At 48.1% G+C, this 17,832-nt stretch overlaps 1 protein-coding gene across 1 annotated transcript in view; it reads right to left on the bottom strand.

Moving 5' to 3' along the window:
* MREG (melanoregulin) overlaps window positions 1–14,098 on the bottom strand; it is a 61,055-nt gene extending 46,957 nt beyond the window's left edge. Inside the window, exon 1 of the mRNA XM_082689104.1 lies at window positions 13,614–14,098. Coding sequence (XP_082545230.1) covers window positions 13,614–13,708 — 95 coding nt within the window. The 5' untranslated portion in view covers window positions 13,709–14,098. The remainder of the gene's footprint in view (window positions 1–13,613) is intronic.
* Between the last annotated feature and the right edge of the window lie 3,734 nt (window positions 14,099–17,832).

Here is a 17,832-nt window from a genome sequence, read left to right as displayed (position 1 = left end):
TACATTACAACAGGTGCCTCCCGGGCTAGTCCCCTTCCTCTCAAAGCCCATCTCTCTCTCTCTCTTTATCTGTCCCTCTTTCACCCCAACACAAACACACACACACACATACAGGAACACGCATGTCTCTGGCCAGTGTGAAACACAGCCTCTCCTGCTTCATCTGCAAACCCAAACACAGCTGCACAGCGAGGTCAGCACCGGGCCTGTTCAGAGGAGCTCGTGCTCCAGACACGGGGAGCCTCCCCAGTGCTCTCCACATCTCACACTGCCCTAATTAGAAGCCGAGTTGCCCTGGAATCCCATGAGCTTCGGACTGCCTCGTCCCTGACACCCAGGGGGATGGCATAAAACAGGCAAGAGAATCCAGCTCTTTGGCCCCTGGGCGACCAACGACTCTGACCCGTGCTGTTTACCTGGGGCTCCTGCACTCCTCCTGAGAGTGGGATGTGACCCTAACCCTAACCTGGTCAGCCACACTCCAGTCCAGATGAAAGTGAAGGAGGGTCTGTCAGAGTCCACCCGACTCGCTGATCCCAGATTCTCTGCTCTGGCAGGCTAGACCCTGACCCTTTTCTTCTGCACTGCCCACCACATCCAGGCATCAGTCTGCTTTACTTCAAAACTGTAAGCCCGTAAGGTGGAGAGACCAGAAATAAGAGAGAGAGAAAGAAAGAAATGTGTAAAGCAAATGACAGGAGAAGCAGCTTGGGAACCTTGTGAAGGACTCTGAGGCTTGTGTAAAGAGAATTCAGTGCAAAGGCCCTGAGGTCTGAACCCACGAAGCTCAGGGAAGACAGAAAGCAGCGACAGGGGGGTGCTGAACCAGGAACTTTGACCTTCTCCCCACCCCCCCATAGAATGATTTTGAAAAGGTTCTTAAGAAAGTGAGAGCAGCTGTTTTGCCCCCGGCCACCATCTGCTGATAATAAATATTTTATTAACCTCAAGCATTTGAGAAGTGGCTCTGAAGTCACATTAGAAGCTGAAGCAGTTTTCACTCCCAACAGGTAGGACGGTTCCACCCCTAGTCCTTCCTGGGGGCGTAAGACCCCGACACTCCTCTTCTCTTTCAACCCATCTGCAGCTCCCAGGAGACTCCAGATCTGGGAGCACCAGGCTCCCTGCCTGGGGCCCGAGGGTGCAAAGTGCCGGCAGCTGCTAAGACTGCTTACCCAGAGTTTCCAGAGCTTCCCGTGAGTCCTCCCTACGAACAAGACCTTGGCAGGCCCAGGAACTACCGTGCATGCTGCTGATACCCATAGCTGCAGGGAGTGGCTCCATGGGTCTCCCCACAAACAGGCCACGTGTCAGAGGTGGCTGGCTTAAGGCTGAAGCCCTAAAGAGAGTGAAAAGATAAAAATCTCCAATAGGGATGCCGGGGGTGTGGGGCACCACTGGTTGAGAGTCCGACTCTTGGTTTCAGGTCATGTTCTCAGGGTCTTGAGATGGAGCCCCGTGTTGGGTTCCGCACTCAGCAGCGAGTCATCTCGAGAGTCTCTCCCTCTGCCCTACCCTCCCCTGCTCTCTCTGATAAGTAAATTATTTTCTTAAAATCTCCAGTAAACAGCAACCAAAGGTCTCAAAAAACAGACCCCGAAGGCTGTTTGGTGCCACCTCCTTGACTAAGGACTCCTCACCTGATTCCCCACCGAGAACGGGTCTGCCTGCTGAGCCCCTGGCTTCCAGATCTTTCCTTTCCTCTTGCTAAGGAAGCCTCCCAGTGACTAGCCAGTGGGGCCAAGATCCTCTCCCTCTCCTTCTTTTCCCCTCCGTCCTTCCTCTGTGCTGCTGCTCCCTCTCTCTCTCCCTCTCTCTCTCTCTCTCTGCCCCTCCCTGCCTTCATTCCCTCCCTGCCTTTTTCCTTCCTCCCCTCCCGCCAGACACCCGATCTCTTCCTCACACCGACTCATCCGGTCAACACGGTTCCGTAGATGCCAGAGTTTTCCTCAGCATTGCGCCAAGGAGGTCCATGTCTTCCTTCAACGCTGGAGGCGCCCCTCGCCTCAGTGTGAAGGAAAAAAAGCCCCAACCGGGGCCCCTTTTCCGGCCCTGCTGCCCGCTGGGCCCCCGCCCTCCTGCCTTCTGTCCTCAGGGCTGAACAAGAGCCCCAGGACAGCACGTCTCCTGCCTGCGCCCAGCGCTTCCCGGCTTGAAGACGGCCCTGACAAGAAGCCTGGGAAGCAGTCAGGAGCACGGGACCCAGTCCTCGGTCTGCTCTGCTCCCGCTCTTCCCACTCACCTCACCCCCTCTCCTGTCTACACCTGTGTCCCCAGACTCCTCCACGTGCTGCTCCTTCCCATTTCTGTGGAGCTGTGAGAGGCACCTTGAGCTCCACAAGGTCACAACCAAGCACCTGGTTGTCCCACCTGACCTCCCCACCAGCAGCCTCCAGTCCGATCCTGGACACTCCATCCTTCCCACTGCTCCAGCCAAAATCCTGACGTCACTCTTGGCTCTCTCATCCCCTACCTCCAAGCCATCAGAAACTCCCATTGGTTCTACATGCAAAACACATCCATCTCCCACCACTCTGAGCCAAGGATATAAGGGGCAGGCACTGGCACGTCCCAGCACAGTCTGGGGTCTGGCGAGCCAGGGTGGTCGGTCTCCCATCTGGCATAGGACTCCCTCCACTCACTCACTGTTTCTACCACCGCTGGACCGTTGCGCCCCACCAAGTCTGTCCCTAACACAACAGCCAACATAATCCCCTTACGGTGTAAATCAGACCACGTCACCCCTCCGTCAAAACCCTGCAGTGGCTCCCACTTGACCTAGACTATAAGCCAGTCATTCAGTGCTCTGTTAGGCTCCATAGGACACCCCAGTCACTCTGGCCTCTTCGCTGTTCCCTGAACCGCCCAGTCACCCTGGCTGTCCCTTCTACCTGGAATGTTTTCCCCCAGATACCCACATGCCCCCTTCACTCCCCTCCTCCACATCTGTCTAAACCTCAGCTCCTCCATGAGGCCTGCTCTGACCAATCTACTTAAAATGGCAAGCATGCTCCCCCGCCCATGCTCTCCTTTTCTTTTCCCTGTACATGTTTCTCTTCCCGTTTACTTACTACGTTGGCTGCTTCCTCCCCCACTAGAGTAAAAGCAGGAGAGGATCACTACCTACTCGGCCCAGGGGTGATGTATCAGAGGGCTCAGAACAGCTCCTGGCATGCAGGAGATGCTCAATAAATATTTTCTGAGTGATGAATTGTTGTTTCCCAAGTTCACAGGGCTCTGAATGGTCGAAATGAGGCTGGAAATCCCTGTCTCCAGACTCACAGACAAACTCTCAACATGTTTTAGCTATTTCAGTTCACAAAGGTGAAGCTCATCATCTCTCCAGAGGAAGCAGACAATAAGTACATACATTTGTATCAGGTGATGCTCCGGGCCTAGCAGGAATACCAGGTGAATGAAGGGACAGAGGGAGGAGGTGGGGGCCTGTTTTAAAACGGGTTGTCAGGGAAGCTTTTCTGATAAAATGACTTCGAGCAGAGACCTGGATAGAGTGAGGGAGTTACCCACACAGGTAAGTGGAGGAAGAACATGCTAAGCAGGTGAACAGGAAGTGCAAAGGCCCTGAGGCAGGAGCATGCTCTGTGTATCTGAGGACCCAAGGGAAGGTCCATATGGCTGAAGGAAGAAAAATTTCACCTGATGTGCTGACTTTAAAATCGGAGCCTGGTGTGACAGTCCTAAAGTGGAAACTACCCAAAAGTCCACCAACAGTAGGATGGGTGAGCAAAATGCATACCCTACAGAAACCGAGAATCACAAGTTAATTGACACACTGCAACCTGGATGGATCTTGCACAGTTGGATGTCATTGAGTATAGCTGAAAAGCAGGCAAAACTAAAATACATGTTCAAGGTGCACACATAGATGGTAAAGCCTTAAAGAAAAGACAGGAAATGACTATCACAAAAATCTAGATAGAATCTGGGGTGGAGGGTACGAGGCTAGCCATAGTTATCTCCTGGCCCGGATGGTAGCTATAAGTATAGTTACTTTATAGCTGTTGTTTATACTGTAGCTATTTTTATATGTTTTTAGTTTCCTTTGTTTTAATTTTTTTTAATTTATTTGACAGAGAGATATCACAATTAGGCAGAGAGACAGAGAGAGGAAGAAGCAGGCTCCCTACTGAGCAGAGAGCCTGATGCAGGACTCAATCCAAGACCCTGAGATCATAACCTGAGCTGAAGGCAGAGGCTTAACCCCACTGAGCCACCCAGGCACACACGTTTTTAGTTTCTGATAACGCATATACAGATGTGAATTTTTTTTAAGTTAAGGAAAAAAATAGTAATTGAGGGAATTCAGTAAACTCTTAGGGGGGTATTTTAGATACATGTTGCCTCGCCAACATTATTCCTTAAGTAGGGCCCCAAAAAGAACAGAGTGCACAGTACATAAAAGGCACCAAACAAATATGTATCAACCAGACTAAAAAAGACTTCCATCGTTAACCAAATAAATTTATTTTACCCAGCACTGAAGCAGAATTTACTCTCTAAACAAAGGTGAAGAGATAAGATCACTTCAAGATATCTAGAGAAAAAAAGTTCCAGGAAGGGGCCCCTGGGTGGCTCAGTGGGTTAGGCCTCTGCCTTCAGCTCAGGTCATGATCTCAGGGTTCTGGGATCGAGCCCCACATCAGGCTCTCTGCTCAGCAGGGAGCCTGCTTCCTCCTCTCTCTATGCCTGCCTCGCTGCCTACTTGTGATTTCTCTGTGAAATAAATAAATAAAATCTTAAAAAAAAAAAAAAAAGTTCCTGGAAACCTAGATCACAGGCTGCGTAAGAGAAAGAAATTTCATCTTCTCTGGAACTTCCAGTGTCACTAAGACTGACTCATGCAATTCACGAAAGGGGAAGAGAGACACTGGAGGTTCCCTGGAAAGAAAACCTTTAAAAGTCATCCCTCTATGCACCCTGAGTGGCTGACTTCTTGGTAAAGCATTCACCTCCGACCCATTGGACTGGAGGCCCAGTCTGGGAACTGTGCCTTTGACCCCTGCCTCTCTCCCCTCTGGCTTTCGAAAAGGTTAAGCATCCAGGCTTTGCGAAAGGTTCTTCGAGCTGGGAGCTGATTCCTGCAGTAGGAATCCTTTGTGCCTCTGCAAGCATTTCCTAGGAATCATGGTCCAGTCCAGGGCTCCGGGCTTTGAAGCTGCAGATTCTACAGGAAGTCGTGGCCCAGCTGTGTCAGCTCGGGGAGCCCGGCAGCACACTATGGGGAAAGTCAGGCCATCTGGGACAGCCCGAGAGAGCTCACTGACGCGAACTCTTCAGCCAACGTTTCTTTAAGCCCTTCCAAGGGTGGAAGATAATTTATTCAGCTCGGAGGTCATGTGAGTCCACACTGTGAAATGAAAAACTCCACACATGTAAAGAATTATTGTTCCTCTCGAGCTGGTGCTGAGTGCCTCCCGAATGTCTTTAACCCCCCACCCTTCTTTCCCATGGGCACCTGCTTTCCCACGGGCAGCCCGAACACAGGAACATGAGCTTAGGGCTTTCGACCCCAGGTTCTAACGATGCTGCAAACACAGTTTCTAGCACACACCATGTTAGCAGGTAGCTGCACATCTCCCTGCATATGAGGCAGTCCCCGCTCTTTCTACAGTGATGAAATATAATAGGATTTGAATCCCAGCTCAGCCAAGCATGCCTATGAGCAAGTCACTGAAGCTCTTGAGCCTCAGTTTCTTCAACCATCAAGTGGGGATTGCAGACGGCTCCGCTTCACCGTTCCCACGTTCGCACACTTACCCACTTACTAAAAACTGTCTGTCATCCCAGATCGATGCTGGTGCTGCTTCTGCAGCATTCAAGGGGCACGTCACCAGCTGGGTTCCTCTGCACGATGCCCTGCTTGCTAGGCTCAGCTCTCACAGTGCAGACAAGTGTCCTTTCCGTCATGTATCTGGTGCCAAGATTTTTTGCATTTCTGTGTTTTTTATTGGTGATTCCACTGTTTGGAATGGCCCCCAAGCATAGTGCTGAAAGCCCTCAAACCCGTGGGTTAGATAAGCTCCATCCAGACAGCAGTGAGAGAGAGGGCTGCAGGCCCTGAGTTCAATGCTAGCGAGTGGAAATATAAAGAATAAGATGTCGTGGAGGAGAGGTCGTGGAGGAGAGCCGGGAGCTAAGGCGATGTGGTCGCTCGTCACGTGGCTCACTCAGGTGGCTTAAGAGAGACCCACGATTAAAAACTCAGCCACGGTTGTAATTCTCTCCCTTTCTTCTTTGCCTTTTCAACAACTGGACTGTCGTGGTGCTTATCGGTTACCGACAGCCAGTAAAAATCAGAGATTGGCGTGAATACAAATGAGAGCGTCAGACCTGTACTTCCCCGAAAGTCTTCAGAGGGACCCTTGTGAACAGGTTTTAGAGTGTGACATTTGCATGCCAGTTCCTTCACGTTGCATCGAAGGCTCTTCCAGATCTCTGAGGTCTGTCCCGTGGGACATCATACAGCAGTGGACTCTGGGGCCGGAGGATGGGACATCGCTCTGCTCAAAGGCTGACTGCAGCTGTGCTTCCAGAATCATGTCTGACATTTCAAGGGCCACAACTCATGCTCAGGGCAATTTTTATATGGCAAGGCATGCTTTGAGCACGGATGGAGGAAAGCCGTGCTATAAAAGTGAAATAAAAACCAATGCTCTGAGCTCGAACATTTTCCCAAAAGTACCCTGTAGTGGGTTGAATAGTGTCCCCCCATAAGATCTGTCCAAGTCCCAACCCCCAGTTCCTGTGAAATGGCACTTCATCCGGAAATAGGGGTTTTGCAGCTGGATTTACGATGACCCCTAAATCCAGTGACTGGTATCTTTATAAGAGCAAAGAGAGGAGTGTTTGAGACAGGAGGAGAGGCACACAGAGGGAAACAGAGGCAAAGACCGGAGGTGGGCAGCCAGAAGCCAAGGACACCGGCAGCCACCAGAAGCTGGAACCTGCAAGAAGCTATTCTCCCTAGAGCCCTTCCAGCTTCCAGAAGTGTGAACGAACATATTTCTGTTTATTTAAGCTACCAGATTCGTGGTACTTTGCTGTGCCAGCCCTAGGAAACTAATGATAAACACCCCATGTGTTTCTTTCCATTAGTCACATAAAACCTTGAGCCCAAAAGCTATTCACTATTTTACAGACAAATGATCGACCACTAGCCATTCCAGAACAATCCAGAACAATCCATTGGGCCTCAGTGCACATTGGTTCCTTATGGTTTTGATCACTATTTACTTTAGGAATACAGGCAGGGCAGGGAAGAATGGCAAGCAGAATGTCAAACCTTCCAAGATGATTAAAAAGATGAGTCTTAGATGACTCTGTCCTAAAATCGGAGTGAAGGGAAGAAAACAGAGACTGACCAAAACCTCTGCTTTCTTCAGCCCTAAAGCCTGGTGTGAAGGTCAGGTCTTACGTCCTTTCTCCAGACCTGTTCTCAAGCTTCCTGGCAATAGAGATGACTTCACCTATTTGCTGGTGAAACAGCCGTGAGCAGCTAGGAGTTGGACAATTGCTTGTGCTTCATATGCCCTGGGCCCTCAGGTTCTCTCCCTGTACCACAGACGGTCTCGCTGGCCCTGGAGTCCAAGTCAAACAATGTCAGTGGACACAAGCCCACAGGAGGAGGAGAATTTGCATCAAGCCTGGGACAGCCCTGCAAGATCCTACATCAAAGTCTGATCCCACAGGGCGCCTTGGTGGCTCAATCGCTTGAGTGGGACTCTTGATTTCAGCTCAGGTCGTGGGTCATGAGATAGAGCCCAGCACTGAGGTCCGAGCTCAGCGAGGAGTCGGCTTGAGGCATCTTTCCCTCCCTCCCCCTCTGCCTCTCCCCTGCTCGCATAACCTCTCGCTCTTAAAAACAAATAAATCTTTTTTTTTTTTAAAGTCTGATCTCACATACAAATGGCTATCAGACACATAAAAAAAATTTCATCATCATTAGCCATCAGGGAGATTCAAATCAAAACCACACTGAGATACCACCTGACACCAGTTAGATTGGCCAAAATTAACGAGACAGTAAACAGCTAGTGTTGGAGAGGATGTGGAGAAAGGGGAACCCTCTTACACTGTTGGTGGGAATGCAAGTTAGTGCAGCCACTTTGGAAAACAGTGTGGAGATTCCTTAAGAAATTAAAAATAGAGCTGCCTTATGACCCTGCAATTGCACTATGTGGTATTTACCCCAAAGATACAGATGTCAGGGAAAGAAGAGCTATCTGTACCCCAATGTTCATAGCACCAATGGCCACAGTTGCCAAACTGTGGAAAGAACCAAGATGCCCTTCAACACACGAATGGATAAAGAAGATGTGCTCCAGGGCCCCCTGGGTGGCTCAGTTGGTTAGGCGGCTGCCTTTGGCTTGGGTCACGATCCCAGCATCCTGGGATTGAGTCCCACATCGGGCTCCTTGCTCGGCAGGGAGCCTGCTTCTCTCTCTGCCTCTGCCTGCCACTCTGTCTGCCTGTGCTTGCTCGCTCTCTCTGAAAAATAAATAAATAAAATCTTAAAAAAAAAAAAAAAGAAGAAGAAGATGTGTTCCATATATGCAATGGTGTATTATGTCTCCATTAGAAAGAATGTATACCCCACTTTTGTATCAACATGAACGGGACTGGAAGAGATTATGCTGAGTGAACTTAAGTCAAGCAGAGTCAATTATCATACAGTTTCACATACTTCTGGAGCATAAGGAATAACACGAAGGACATTGGAAGGAAAGGAATTGTGAATTGGGGGCAACTGGAGGGGAAGATGAATCATGAGAGACTGTGGACTCTGAGAAACAAACTGAGGATTTTGGAAGGATGGGGGGTTGGGTGAGCCTGGTGTTGTGTATTAACAGGGGCATGTATTGCATGGAGCACTGGGTGTGGTACATAAACAATGAATATTAGAACACTGAAAAAAAAATAAAATAAAATTACCAAAAAAAAGTCTGATCTCATTTTGCAAAAGAAGAAAGTAGAATTTGAGGAAGATAAGGGAGGTCCACCCCCACCCCCACAAATCCCACAGTCAGTTAATAGCTGAAACTAGGACTCAGGTCTCCTAACTCCCCCTGGGCTTGGTTCACAGGGCCAGGTTGCTTCTACTTCTACTTTACCCACAAAGGACATGGAAGAAGGGAAGGAGAAAGGGGCCAAAACAGACAGGAGCCAAGGCTACTGATATCCACCAGTTTCTTGTGCATAAATCTTATGTTACTTTGGGAAAACATTTGGTAGTTTTCTGAATTTTTTTACAATGCAAGGCATGGATTTGGAAGTCTGACAGACATGGATTCAAATTCTGGCTCTCCGACTTCCCAACTGGGATTCTGAATTCATTTAAACTCTCTAAGCCTTGGGTTCCTCCTTTACCAAATGGAGCTAAGTAACACCCATTTCATTCAGTGCTAGGAATGACTAACAACAGAAGGTATGCAAGGAAATCTCACTCGTGCAATAAGCTATACCCAGGATGCACCATTTCTAGAAAGTTAAGAAAGAAGGTAGATGCAGTCAGGAGAGATACGTTGGGGGGTTCAACTCCATCGCTGCTTTCTTCAGGGGGATGCTGGGTGCATGCGTGTGTTGACTCTATTAGTCTTCACAGCGTTTTGTCTTAAATACATTTTTTAGAAAATTTACACATGGAAATTAACAAGTAAATAGCATTATCATCATTACCAATCAAAAAGGAGCTATTCCATTCTTACTCCATGTTGAGCACTGTGCTGGGCACAGGAGGAGTCAGGGGAGCTGGATTTAGCCCCTCTAATCTAGACCAGAACCTCCAATCAAGCTACGGTTGCAGCCCCCCCTTAGAAAAGTCATAACCATAAGAGACCCAAGGGGTAAACAGAAAGCAAAGAGATGCCATAACTGCTTGGGGAGACTTTCTAAGGCTCCATCACAAAGGAGGCAGCTGAAATGGGCCTGGAGAACAGAGCAAAGCTTAAGAAGTCGGAAAAAAAATAAGATGGCTATCTAACAAATATGGCATTGGCAACCACACACCAGGGGGAGACCAGCATGACAGGAACGATCACAGGCAGAAACCGGAGAATCAGACAAGCCAGGGAAAGAGGAATCGTGAAAGCAAGCGCAGACGGTCAGCACAGAGGTATGGCCCACGCACCAACGAAAGAACATCAGATTTCTATTTCTTGTGACTAGCAAGAGAGCAATTTTCATGCCACCAGGCAGAAACCAGAAACCAGATTTCAACAGCACCTGGGTGGGGTGGTCAGTTGAGCCTTCGACTCTTGATTTCAGTTCCTGTTGTGATCTTAGGGTCCTAGGATCAAGCCCAGAATCTGGCTCCCCGTTCATCAGGACTTCCAAGTCCATCCATGCTTGCATTGCAAGGAGCCACTAAGGAACTTGGGATTCTGGCTTTCTCTATCCCTCTGCTCCTCTCCCACCCGAAAATAAATAAATATTTTTAAAATATTTTTAAAAAAGAAAGCAGATTTCATGGTGAATGGGTGATAAGGAAGAAAGTGGGGGGTAGGGGGGACAGTTGACAACTCTTTCAAGACCTTTGTGCCCGTCACAAAAGAAAGCAAAGGGTAGTAATTGAAGTGCTGGGCAGTATCAGGATGAATTTTCAGGCATTCCTAAAAAAGGAGAAATTCTTTTTCTAGAAAAAGGGGAAACGAAGAACAGAGAGAAACACAGACACAAAGCAGACAAGGCACAGGCATTTCCCTTCAGGTATAAAATTCTAGAAAAGCCAAAAAAAGAATGAGGTCAAAACATAAAAGGCAAGATCAGATTGGCAAAGGAGATGAGACTCAGAGTTGCTTTTCTTGAACTCACGAGAATCCCTGGTGCATTTTGGAAGAGGCTCTCAAGTGACCATGTAGACAAATGACACTTGTCATTCCCCAACCACACCTCTTTCCAGCACTGCTCCCTTGCGGCCTGAAACAAAACTTGAAAACCATTACCTCACCATAAATGATTTAGTTAGGGGGAGAGCATATATACAAAACCCTTTTTTAATAAATATTAAAAAAAAAGACATAAAGAAGTCTCCATAAAATAAAAATTAAGACCATCTGGCCCCATGATTTCACCACATCAAGATTTCAAACCGGCCACTTTTCGAAACAGTCTGGCAGTTTGTCAAAAAGTTAAATGGAGGATTCCTGTATGACCCAGCATCCCACTTCTAGGGATATACCCAAGGTCACTGAAAACTTACATCCACACAAAAACTTGTGCGCAGAAGATCACAGCCCCAAAGTGGAAACAACCCAAATGCCCATCCGTTGGTGAACAGGTAAATAATATGTAAAGAAGCCAAACATAAAAAGGGTATTCAGCCTTAAAAAGGAATGAAGTGATAATAAATGCTACAATGCAGCCGAAACTCAAAAACACGATTTGGAGTGAAAGAAGCCAGGTGCCCAAGGCCACAGAGTGTTAAGATTCCATTTATAAGCAACTTGCAGAAGAGGCAAATCTAGGGAGACAGCAAATCTAGGGCTGAGCAAGGGGGAGTGGCGAGTGATTGCTAAGGGGTGTGGCATTTCCTTGGGACTTGAGGGAAATGTTCTCTCTCAGATAGGGGAGACGATTACACAACTTTCTGAATATATGAAAAACCACAGAACTTCCCACTTTAAAAATAAATAAACAAACAAAAAAAGATTTCAAATGACACCTCATGGTGACTTCAATAAGGAAGAACATACAGTTCCCCATACACACACCTATCACTGCTCCACACTTCCACAAACAGGCCGCTCTTCCCAAATGGGGTTGCACTGAAATGATGCCAGGATTGACACTAAGCCACAGAAGACCAGTCCACTCATATCCGCATGCTCAGAAGAATAACAACGATAATTAACACTAACAAGAATTTATTGGTTGTTTGCTATGGGTCAGAACACTCTGCTCAACACTTGACATGGATTAGCTCATTTTCTTTCTCACCGCAACCCTTTGAGGTACACACTGCTGTCCTCCCCATTTTACAGATGAGGAAATTAAGGCAGAAATAAGTTTCATAATTTATGCCCAGTCACCCAGTTGGGATTTTCACCCCAGGCAATCTGACTCATGAACACTAGGCTCTTCTGGCCCCAAGTGACTCCGTCTTCTTAAAATCACTTACAAAATTCACTGCCTTCCAATGCAAACCGGGCAGGTGAAGATTTTTAAATAACCAAAACTATTAACTCGAATAGCAATCGGGATGGAAAACTGGAAAGACTCAAGACACTGAGAATCAGTACTGTATTCTCGTTACACTGAATACTGACAAGTTGCGCATACAAGCAAGCATGAAATTCCAGATTGTTACTTACTTCTTTGTAGACTGAGGGTGGTTGACTAGCTGTCTCCCTGTCCATATTATCCTAATAGTCTAGGTTTCTTGTTGAAACCATCAGCAAGAGCTCAAAAAAGTTTGTGCATCATGTGTACAGTTGTTTCTGTATATAAAGCCGACATTACATATATATTTACACACATGTGCGCTCACTAAACAGTGAGAGGCAGATGGTGAATTCTAAATCCTAAGTCATGGGAGTGAGAGATGAATGAGCTCAGAGTCATCAAAGAGAGCTGCTGCAGGGAAGGGGGGTGGAGGGTGGCTTGAGAACCAGCATTTAGCTGGTTGGGGGGAAGGCAGGAAGGGAGGATAAAGGTCATTTCTTGAGGCAAGCTTGGGGGAAATAAGAAGGTTGAATTGCCCCTAGAACAGCAAGGATGCCTGTCTGATTAAATCAAGGAGTGCACAGTATTTAATACACTGGAAAATAAGAGTGGACAGGCAGCAAGGGGTTACGTAAGACCTCCTAAGTCAAGGGAAGTGTTTGGACTTGACCGAGTAAGAAAAGGTAAATCATGCTTTTGCAAACTTAGAAAAGCTTTATCATGTTAGCTGCAGGTTTCATAAGAAACTACCCCCTAAATATGACCTAATGGAACCCTCATTTCATCACTGCGAAGGTACAAAATTAATTGCTTAACATGACAGCCCAGAACAAAACTGTGTCGCATGGCCCCCTCCACAGAGCCACTAAGCGCACTCACTGCCAACCTGCGTTCCATTTCCTCACACTTCCTAACCGAACCTGTAATGAGTCAACATCCTAGTGAACAGGCTGTCCCTACAGGAAATAAGCATTTTTGTTTTGTTTTGTTTAATGTGAAAAGTATTACGGCGGCTCAGTCACTTATAATGGTCTTTCTTTGGTAATAAAACTGAAGGCACCCTACCCAACTTCTCTCCTGAACGAACTAGAAACTCACAGTCGCCTTTTTCACTGAAATACGCCTATTAAAGACACGGTCTCCGCAGGTCCTCCAGACCGACCCCGACGCCAACTTCTCTCCCGCGCTTCCCTTGGCGCTTCCCGCGGGCGTCCACCTGGGTCTCCCGCGCCTCCGGAGGTTTGCGCTCGCGGACAAAACTCCTACCCACGGGACAGGATCTCCGGGCGGAGGCCGAGGGGCTGAGTGGGCGCCTCGGTGCGACCGTGAAGCGAGCCCCCCTCCCCGGCTCGGACGGGCACACGGGTACCCGGCTCCGCGCCGCCGGCCGCCGCCACGGAAGCGCAGACGGCGGCCCCGGGGCGCGCACCCACCTGACCAGGGGCTCCTTCTCCGGCGCGGCGGGCTCCTCCAGGCACCCGCACGGGCAGCAGCAGCACACGGTCCTCAGCCAGTCCCGCGGCCCCATGGGGAGCGAGGGGCCCCGCGGCGCCGGCACACTGGGACACGGCCGCGGCTGCGAGCGAGCGCGGCTGGGGCGCGGCCACCCGGCCGGCGTCCAGGTGCGGGGACAGTGGCGGCCCGGGCGTCGCGGGCCGGTCCGTGCGCATCACGCCGCGGCCGGGGACGCGGGCGAGGCCGGGACACCTGCAGGGCCCGGGGTCTGCGCGGCGGCGCGCTTTCCTCCACTTGGGTTTTGTTTGGGGCGCCTGTTTGGTTGGGGCTTCCCCCCTCCCTTTCTTTTAATTCCCCGGGGGCCAGTTGGGACGCATGCGTCCCCGAGACGCTCCGCTGCTGCCCTCTCAGGAGGAAGCGGGGACTCCAGGCAGCCGGCACCTCCGATGGGCGCCCGGGGCTGGGGGAGGGAGGAGGCTTGCCCTGGAGTGACAGGGCACGAGGCTGGGCGGACTCCATTCAGACGTTTTATTGGCTTCGCTCCCCAAGGAAATAAAAGGTCCTCCTTCCTACTCCGTGTCTTCGAAGCAGAGTGGAGGGCACGTTTTTTACCAGGTCAGCCCCACACGGAGTAAAAGCTAGCAGAAGAGCGTGGATTGAAACGTTAGCGAAGCGGTTTGTTTGGTTTTGTTTTTAAGTAATCCCACACCCAGCATCAGGCCCCAACTCGAACCCAGATCAGGAGCCCCAAGCTTCCCGCAGTGAGCCAGCCAGACGCCCCCAGAAGCGGGTTTTTTAAAGTACTGCATTCCCCGTAATTTTCCAGTTGTTTTCAAGCTCACCAGCCCCTAAAACACAGAACAGGCAACCCCTGTCATTAGCTTCTTGCAATTTTCCAGAGCTCTTTATGTGCTTATTTATAAACGTATGTATGCTTGTACGAACTTGTAAGTATGTGTACTTCCGGCCCGCTCCTTTTTTTTTTGAAACCCAAATGGTAGCATACATCCCACATTTGCGCCCTGGCTTGTTCCACTCAGTAGATCATGGAGACCTACAGCAATACGGGTCTATCTTCCTCTGTCATTTTAAAGGTTATTGTACGGTCATACCGATTCCCATGTTATTCAAGCAGACCCCTACCTACTGACATTTCAGTTCATTCTGGCCTTTTCTCATTAAAATAATGCACCACTGACCATCCTTGAACTACACATTTGGACATGTGTATCTATTGAGTAAATACTTGGCAGCTCAATGCTGGGTCTTGGTAAGGCCTTTTTAAAAATTTTAATAGAGATCTTGCCAGATTGCTTTCCAAGGAGGCAATTCCAATTTGCACTCTGACGGGTAACGTGCGAAAGTATCTATTTCCCTGCACTCCTGCCAATCAAGTCACCATCTAATTTGTCATCTTTGCCAATCTAATTTATTCAACAAATACGTAATCAGCATCTGTTGTGTGCCAGACTTGTACTAGGCGCTGGGCAAACTGCAGGGAACAAAAGAAACAAAAATCCCTGTTCTCTGGAGCAAGCATTCTAGGAGGAGAGTTAGGCAAAACAAGTGTGTTCTTTAATGTGTTAGAAGGTAATGCGTGGGGGCTCCTAGAGGGCTCAGTCGTTAAGGATCTGCCTTAGGCTCAGGTCATGAGCCCAGGTTCCTGGGATCAAGCCCCACACAGGGCTCCCTGCTCAGCGGGAAGCCTGCTTCTCCCTCTCCCACTCCCCCTGCTTGTGTTCCCTCTCTCTCACTGTGTCTCTGTCAATTAAATAAATAAAATCATACAAAAAAAAAAAAGAGGTAATGCTTTTATGGGGATAAATAAGGCAGGCACGGAAGGAGACAAGAAATGCCAGGGAGGGGGATGTGTGTGTGTGTGTGTACACGTGCTGGGGAGAAGGATGCTGCCTGCAGTTTTAAATGGGGTGGTCTCAGAAAGCCTCCTAATATGGTGACATTTAAGCCAAGACTCGAAGGAGGTGAGCAAGCCAGCTATGATATCACAGGGAGGAGCATTTCAGGGAGGGTGGGGCTGGGCTAAATCCCAGAGAACAGAGAATAGACTATAGGATGCAAGAGAAAGAGAATTCTAGAGGCCCTGGAGATGTGTAGGCTAGGAGGAAGAGTAACAGGTAATGATGGAATATGGGACTTTGTAGGATTTTGCTTCAGCTTAATCTCCGAGTTGGAGGTGTTTGGGTGGAGGGAGTGATGCGGTCTACCTAGATGACAGTGCGATCCATTAGCTGCCACCTGGAGAAGAAACTGGGTGCCAAGGGCTGTTCAGGGAGATGCACGTGGAAGCCATTCCAATGATCCAGGGGACAGACCAGGGAGGTCTCAGTAGAGGTGGTATGGACTCTAGATGGAATTTGAAGTTATAGCCAACGAAATTTGCTAAAGGATTGGAAATAGAGTGTGAAAAAAGAAAGGAGTGACTCTAAGGTTTCCAGTTGACAAGCTGCAAAAGTTGACTCGCTGTTGATTGAGATAGAGAAGAACCTGGTGGGGAACGGGTTTGCAGGAGTGAGGAGGAAGAGCTAGAATTTACTTTCAGAAGCGTCAATTCTCATGGGCAGTGTGTTAATTTTTTTAATGTGTTGCTACCCGTAAGTGTGTCCTCTCCTGGCTACATTATGAAGCTGAAGGAACTTATCAAATGCATGTTCATTGACAGGCTGGCTACAGAAGGATAAAAAGTAACAGGAGGTTTCCTTTGACCTTGACTAAGGTTTTGATGTAAAGTCCACATTACAGAGTAGCTGTTGTTGCCAGGCAGCATGGGGCTGTGTTATCAAGCCCCACACCATGTCATTTATCACCTGCGACTATGACAGCAGGATGGCTGAATGCTGTTCTTGACGGCAAACTTCCGACTGGCTGGAAAATCCCTTTGGGAGAATGCGCACTAGGTTCTAAAATTGGATTTTGAATGTGAGTCAGTCCACTCAGGTTCAAATAGAAAGTGGGTAGAGAAGGCTGCCAAATGTGAACTCAGCCAGCAAGAAGATGCTGTCTAGGTTCTAGCAACTACTATTAACTACTGGAGTGGGATTTATTGAGTAGATAAATTAGAGAAGGCTTTCAGCTCTTGGAAAATACAGGTGCTCTGCCCCTTTTCTACATGTCACTTAATTCTTCTGAACCTCAATTTTCTAATCTTTGACATGGATATTGAATCTGGCCCTCCCTAACCAGACACTGTTGTGAGCTTCGAATAAGATAGTTCGACAACCATGAAGTTCCTTAGAAATGTCAAAGGTCAACACTATTGATCAAATCCAGTATAGGCCTTTTGGTTGAATGTCTTTTCCAATATTCCTTAGCTTGCCCATGATAGTATCTGTACCTCTGCTGTGTGGGGCATCTTTCATGTGGTCTGTTTCAGACAAGATATTTCTAGAAAGCCATGGAACCACATCTGCTTAACAAACATGATCAAGGAAGTCTTAATGGCCTGATTTACTAAGAATTGTATATACTGTTTACCTGCTCTAACAATTACTAATGTCTTTCTTTTAAAATTAATTTTGAGATATAAAAGTTGTAAATGAAACGTTCCTCTAGATAAGTTGAAATATTACAGCTCAAGTTCCTTCTGGCCACGATCCACAATCTGTTCATCTTCTGCCCTCTCCGGGGTAACCTTGTCATCAGTACAGTACCAAACCTTTTCCAGACACATGACCACCTGGGTGAACCTGTGATGTAAATTTACATCACGTGTGTGTTGTTATTCTTGGCAGTGTTTCGTTTTAATATAAAAACTGCATGTTAATCTGCCAGCTTCTTCCACCTAGTAGTATGTCTTGGATATTTAACCTTATTAGCCCATATAATACTACCTCATTCATGTTTTAACTGGTGTGAGTATTCTATTAACCAATTTGCTAAGGATTATTTTATCTATGTTTTTGCAGTGCCCATCTTCCCGGATCTTAAATACTCTCCTGATTTCCCTGTTTCTTTTGGTAAATAGGATCTTGGGGAAGAACAATGTTACCAAACCCTCCAGCTACAGCGTCCAGGTGGCTGAGACCACGTTTTGGTGACCCTGTTTCCTGTTTCAGACCTCATTCACAGAAGGGCAATGAGCCTTCCTGTTTTTAGAGTGATGCTAGATTGTTCCTACCGCCTGAGTTGACCCAGCACCACCCACCACAGATGCCAACATCTGACATCACCAAGAGCCCC

Source organism: Mustela nivalis (assembly GCF_964662115.1).
Source record: "Mustela nivalis genome assembly, chromosome: 11".
Taxonomy (NCBI): domain Eukaryota; kingdom Metazoa; phylum Chordata; class Mammalia; order Carnivora; family Mustelidae; genus Mustela; species Mustela nivalis.
This window is presented reverse-complemented; position numbering and strand designations above follow the sequence as displayed.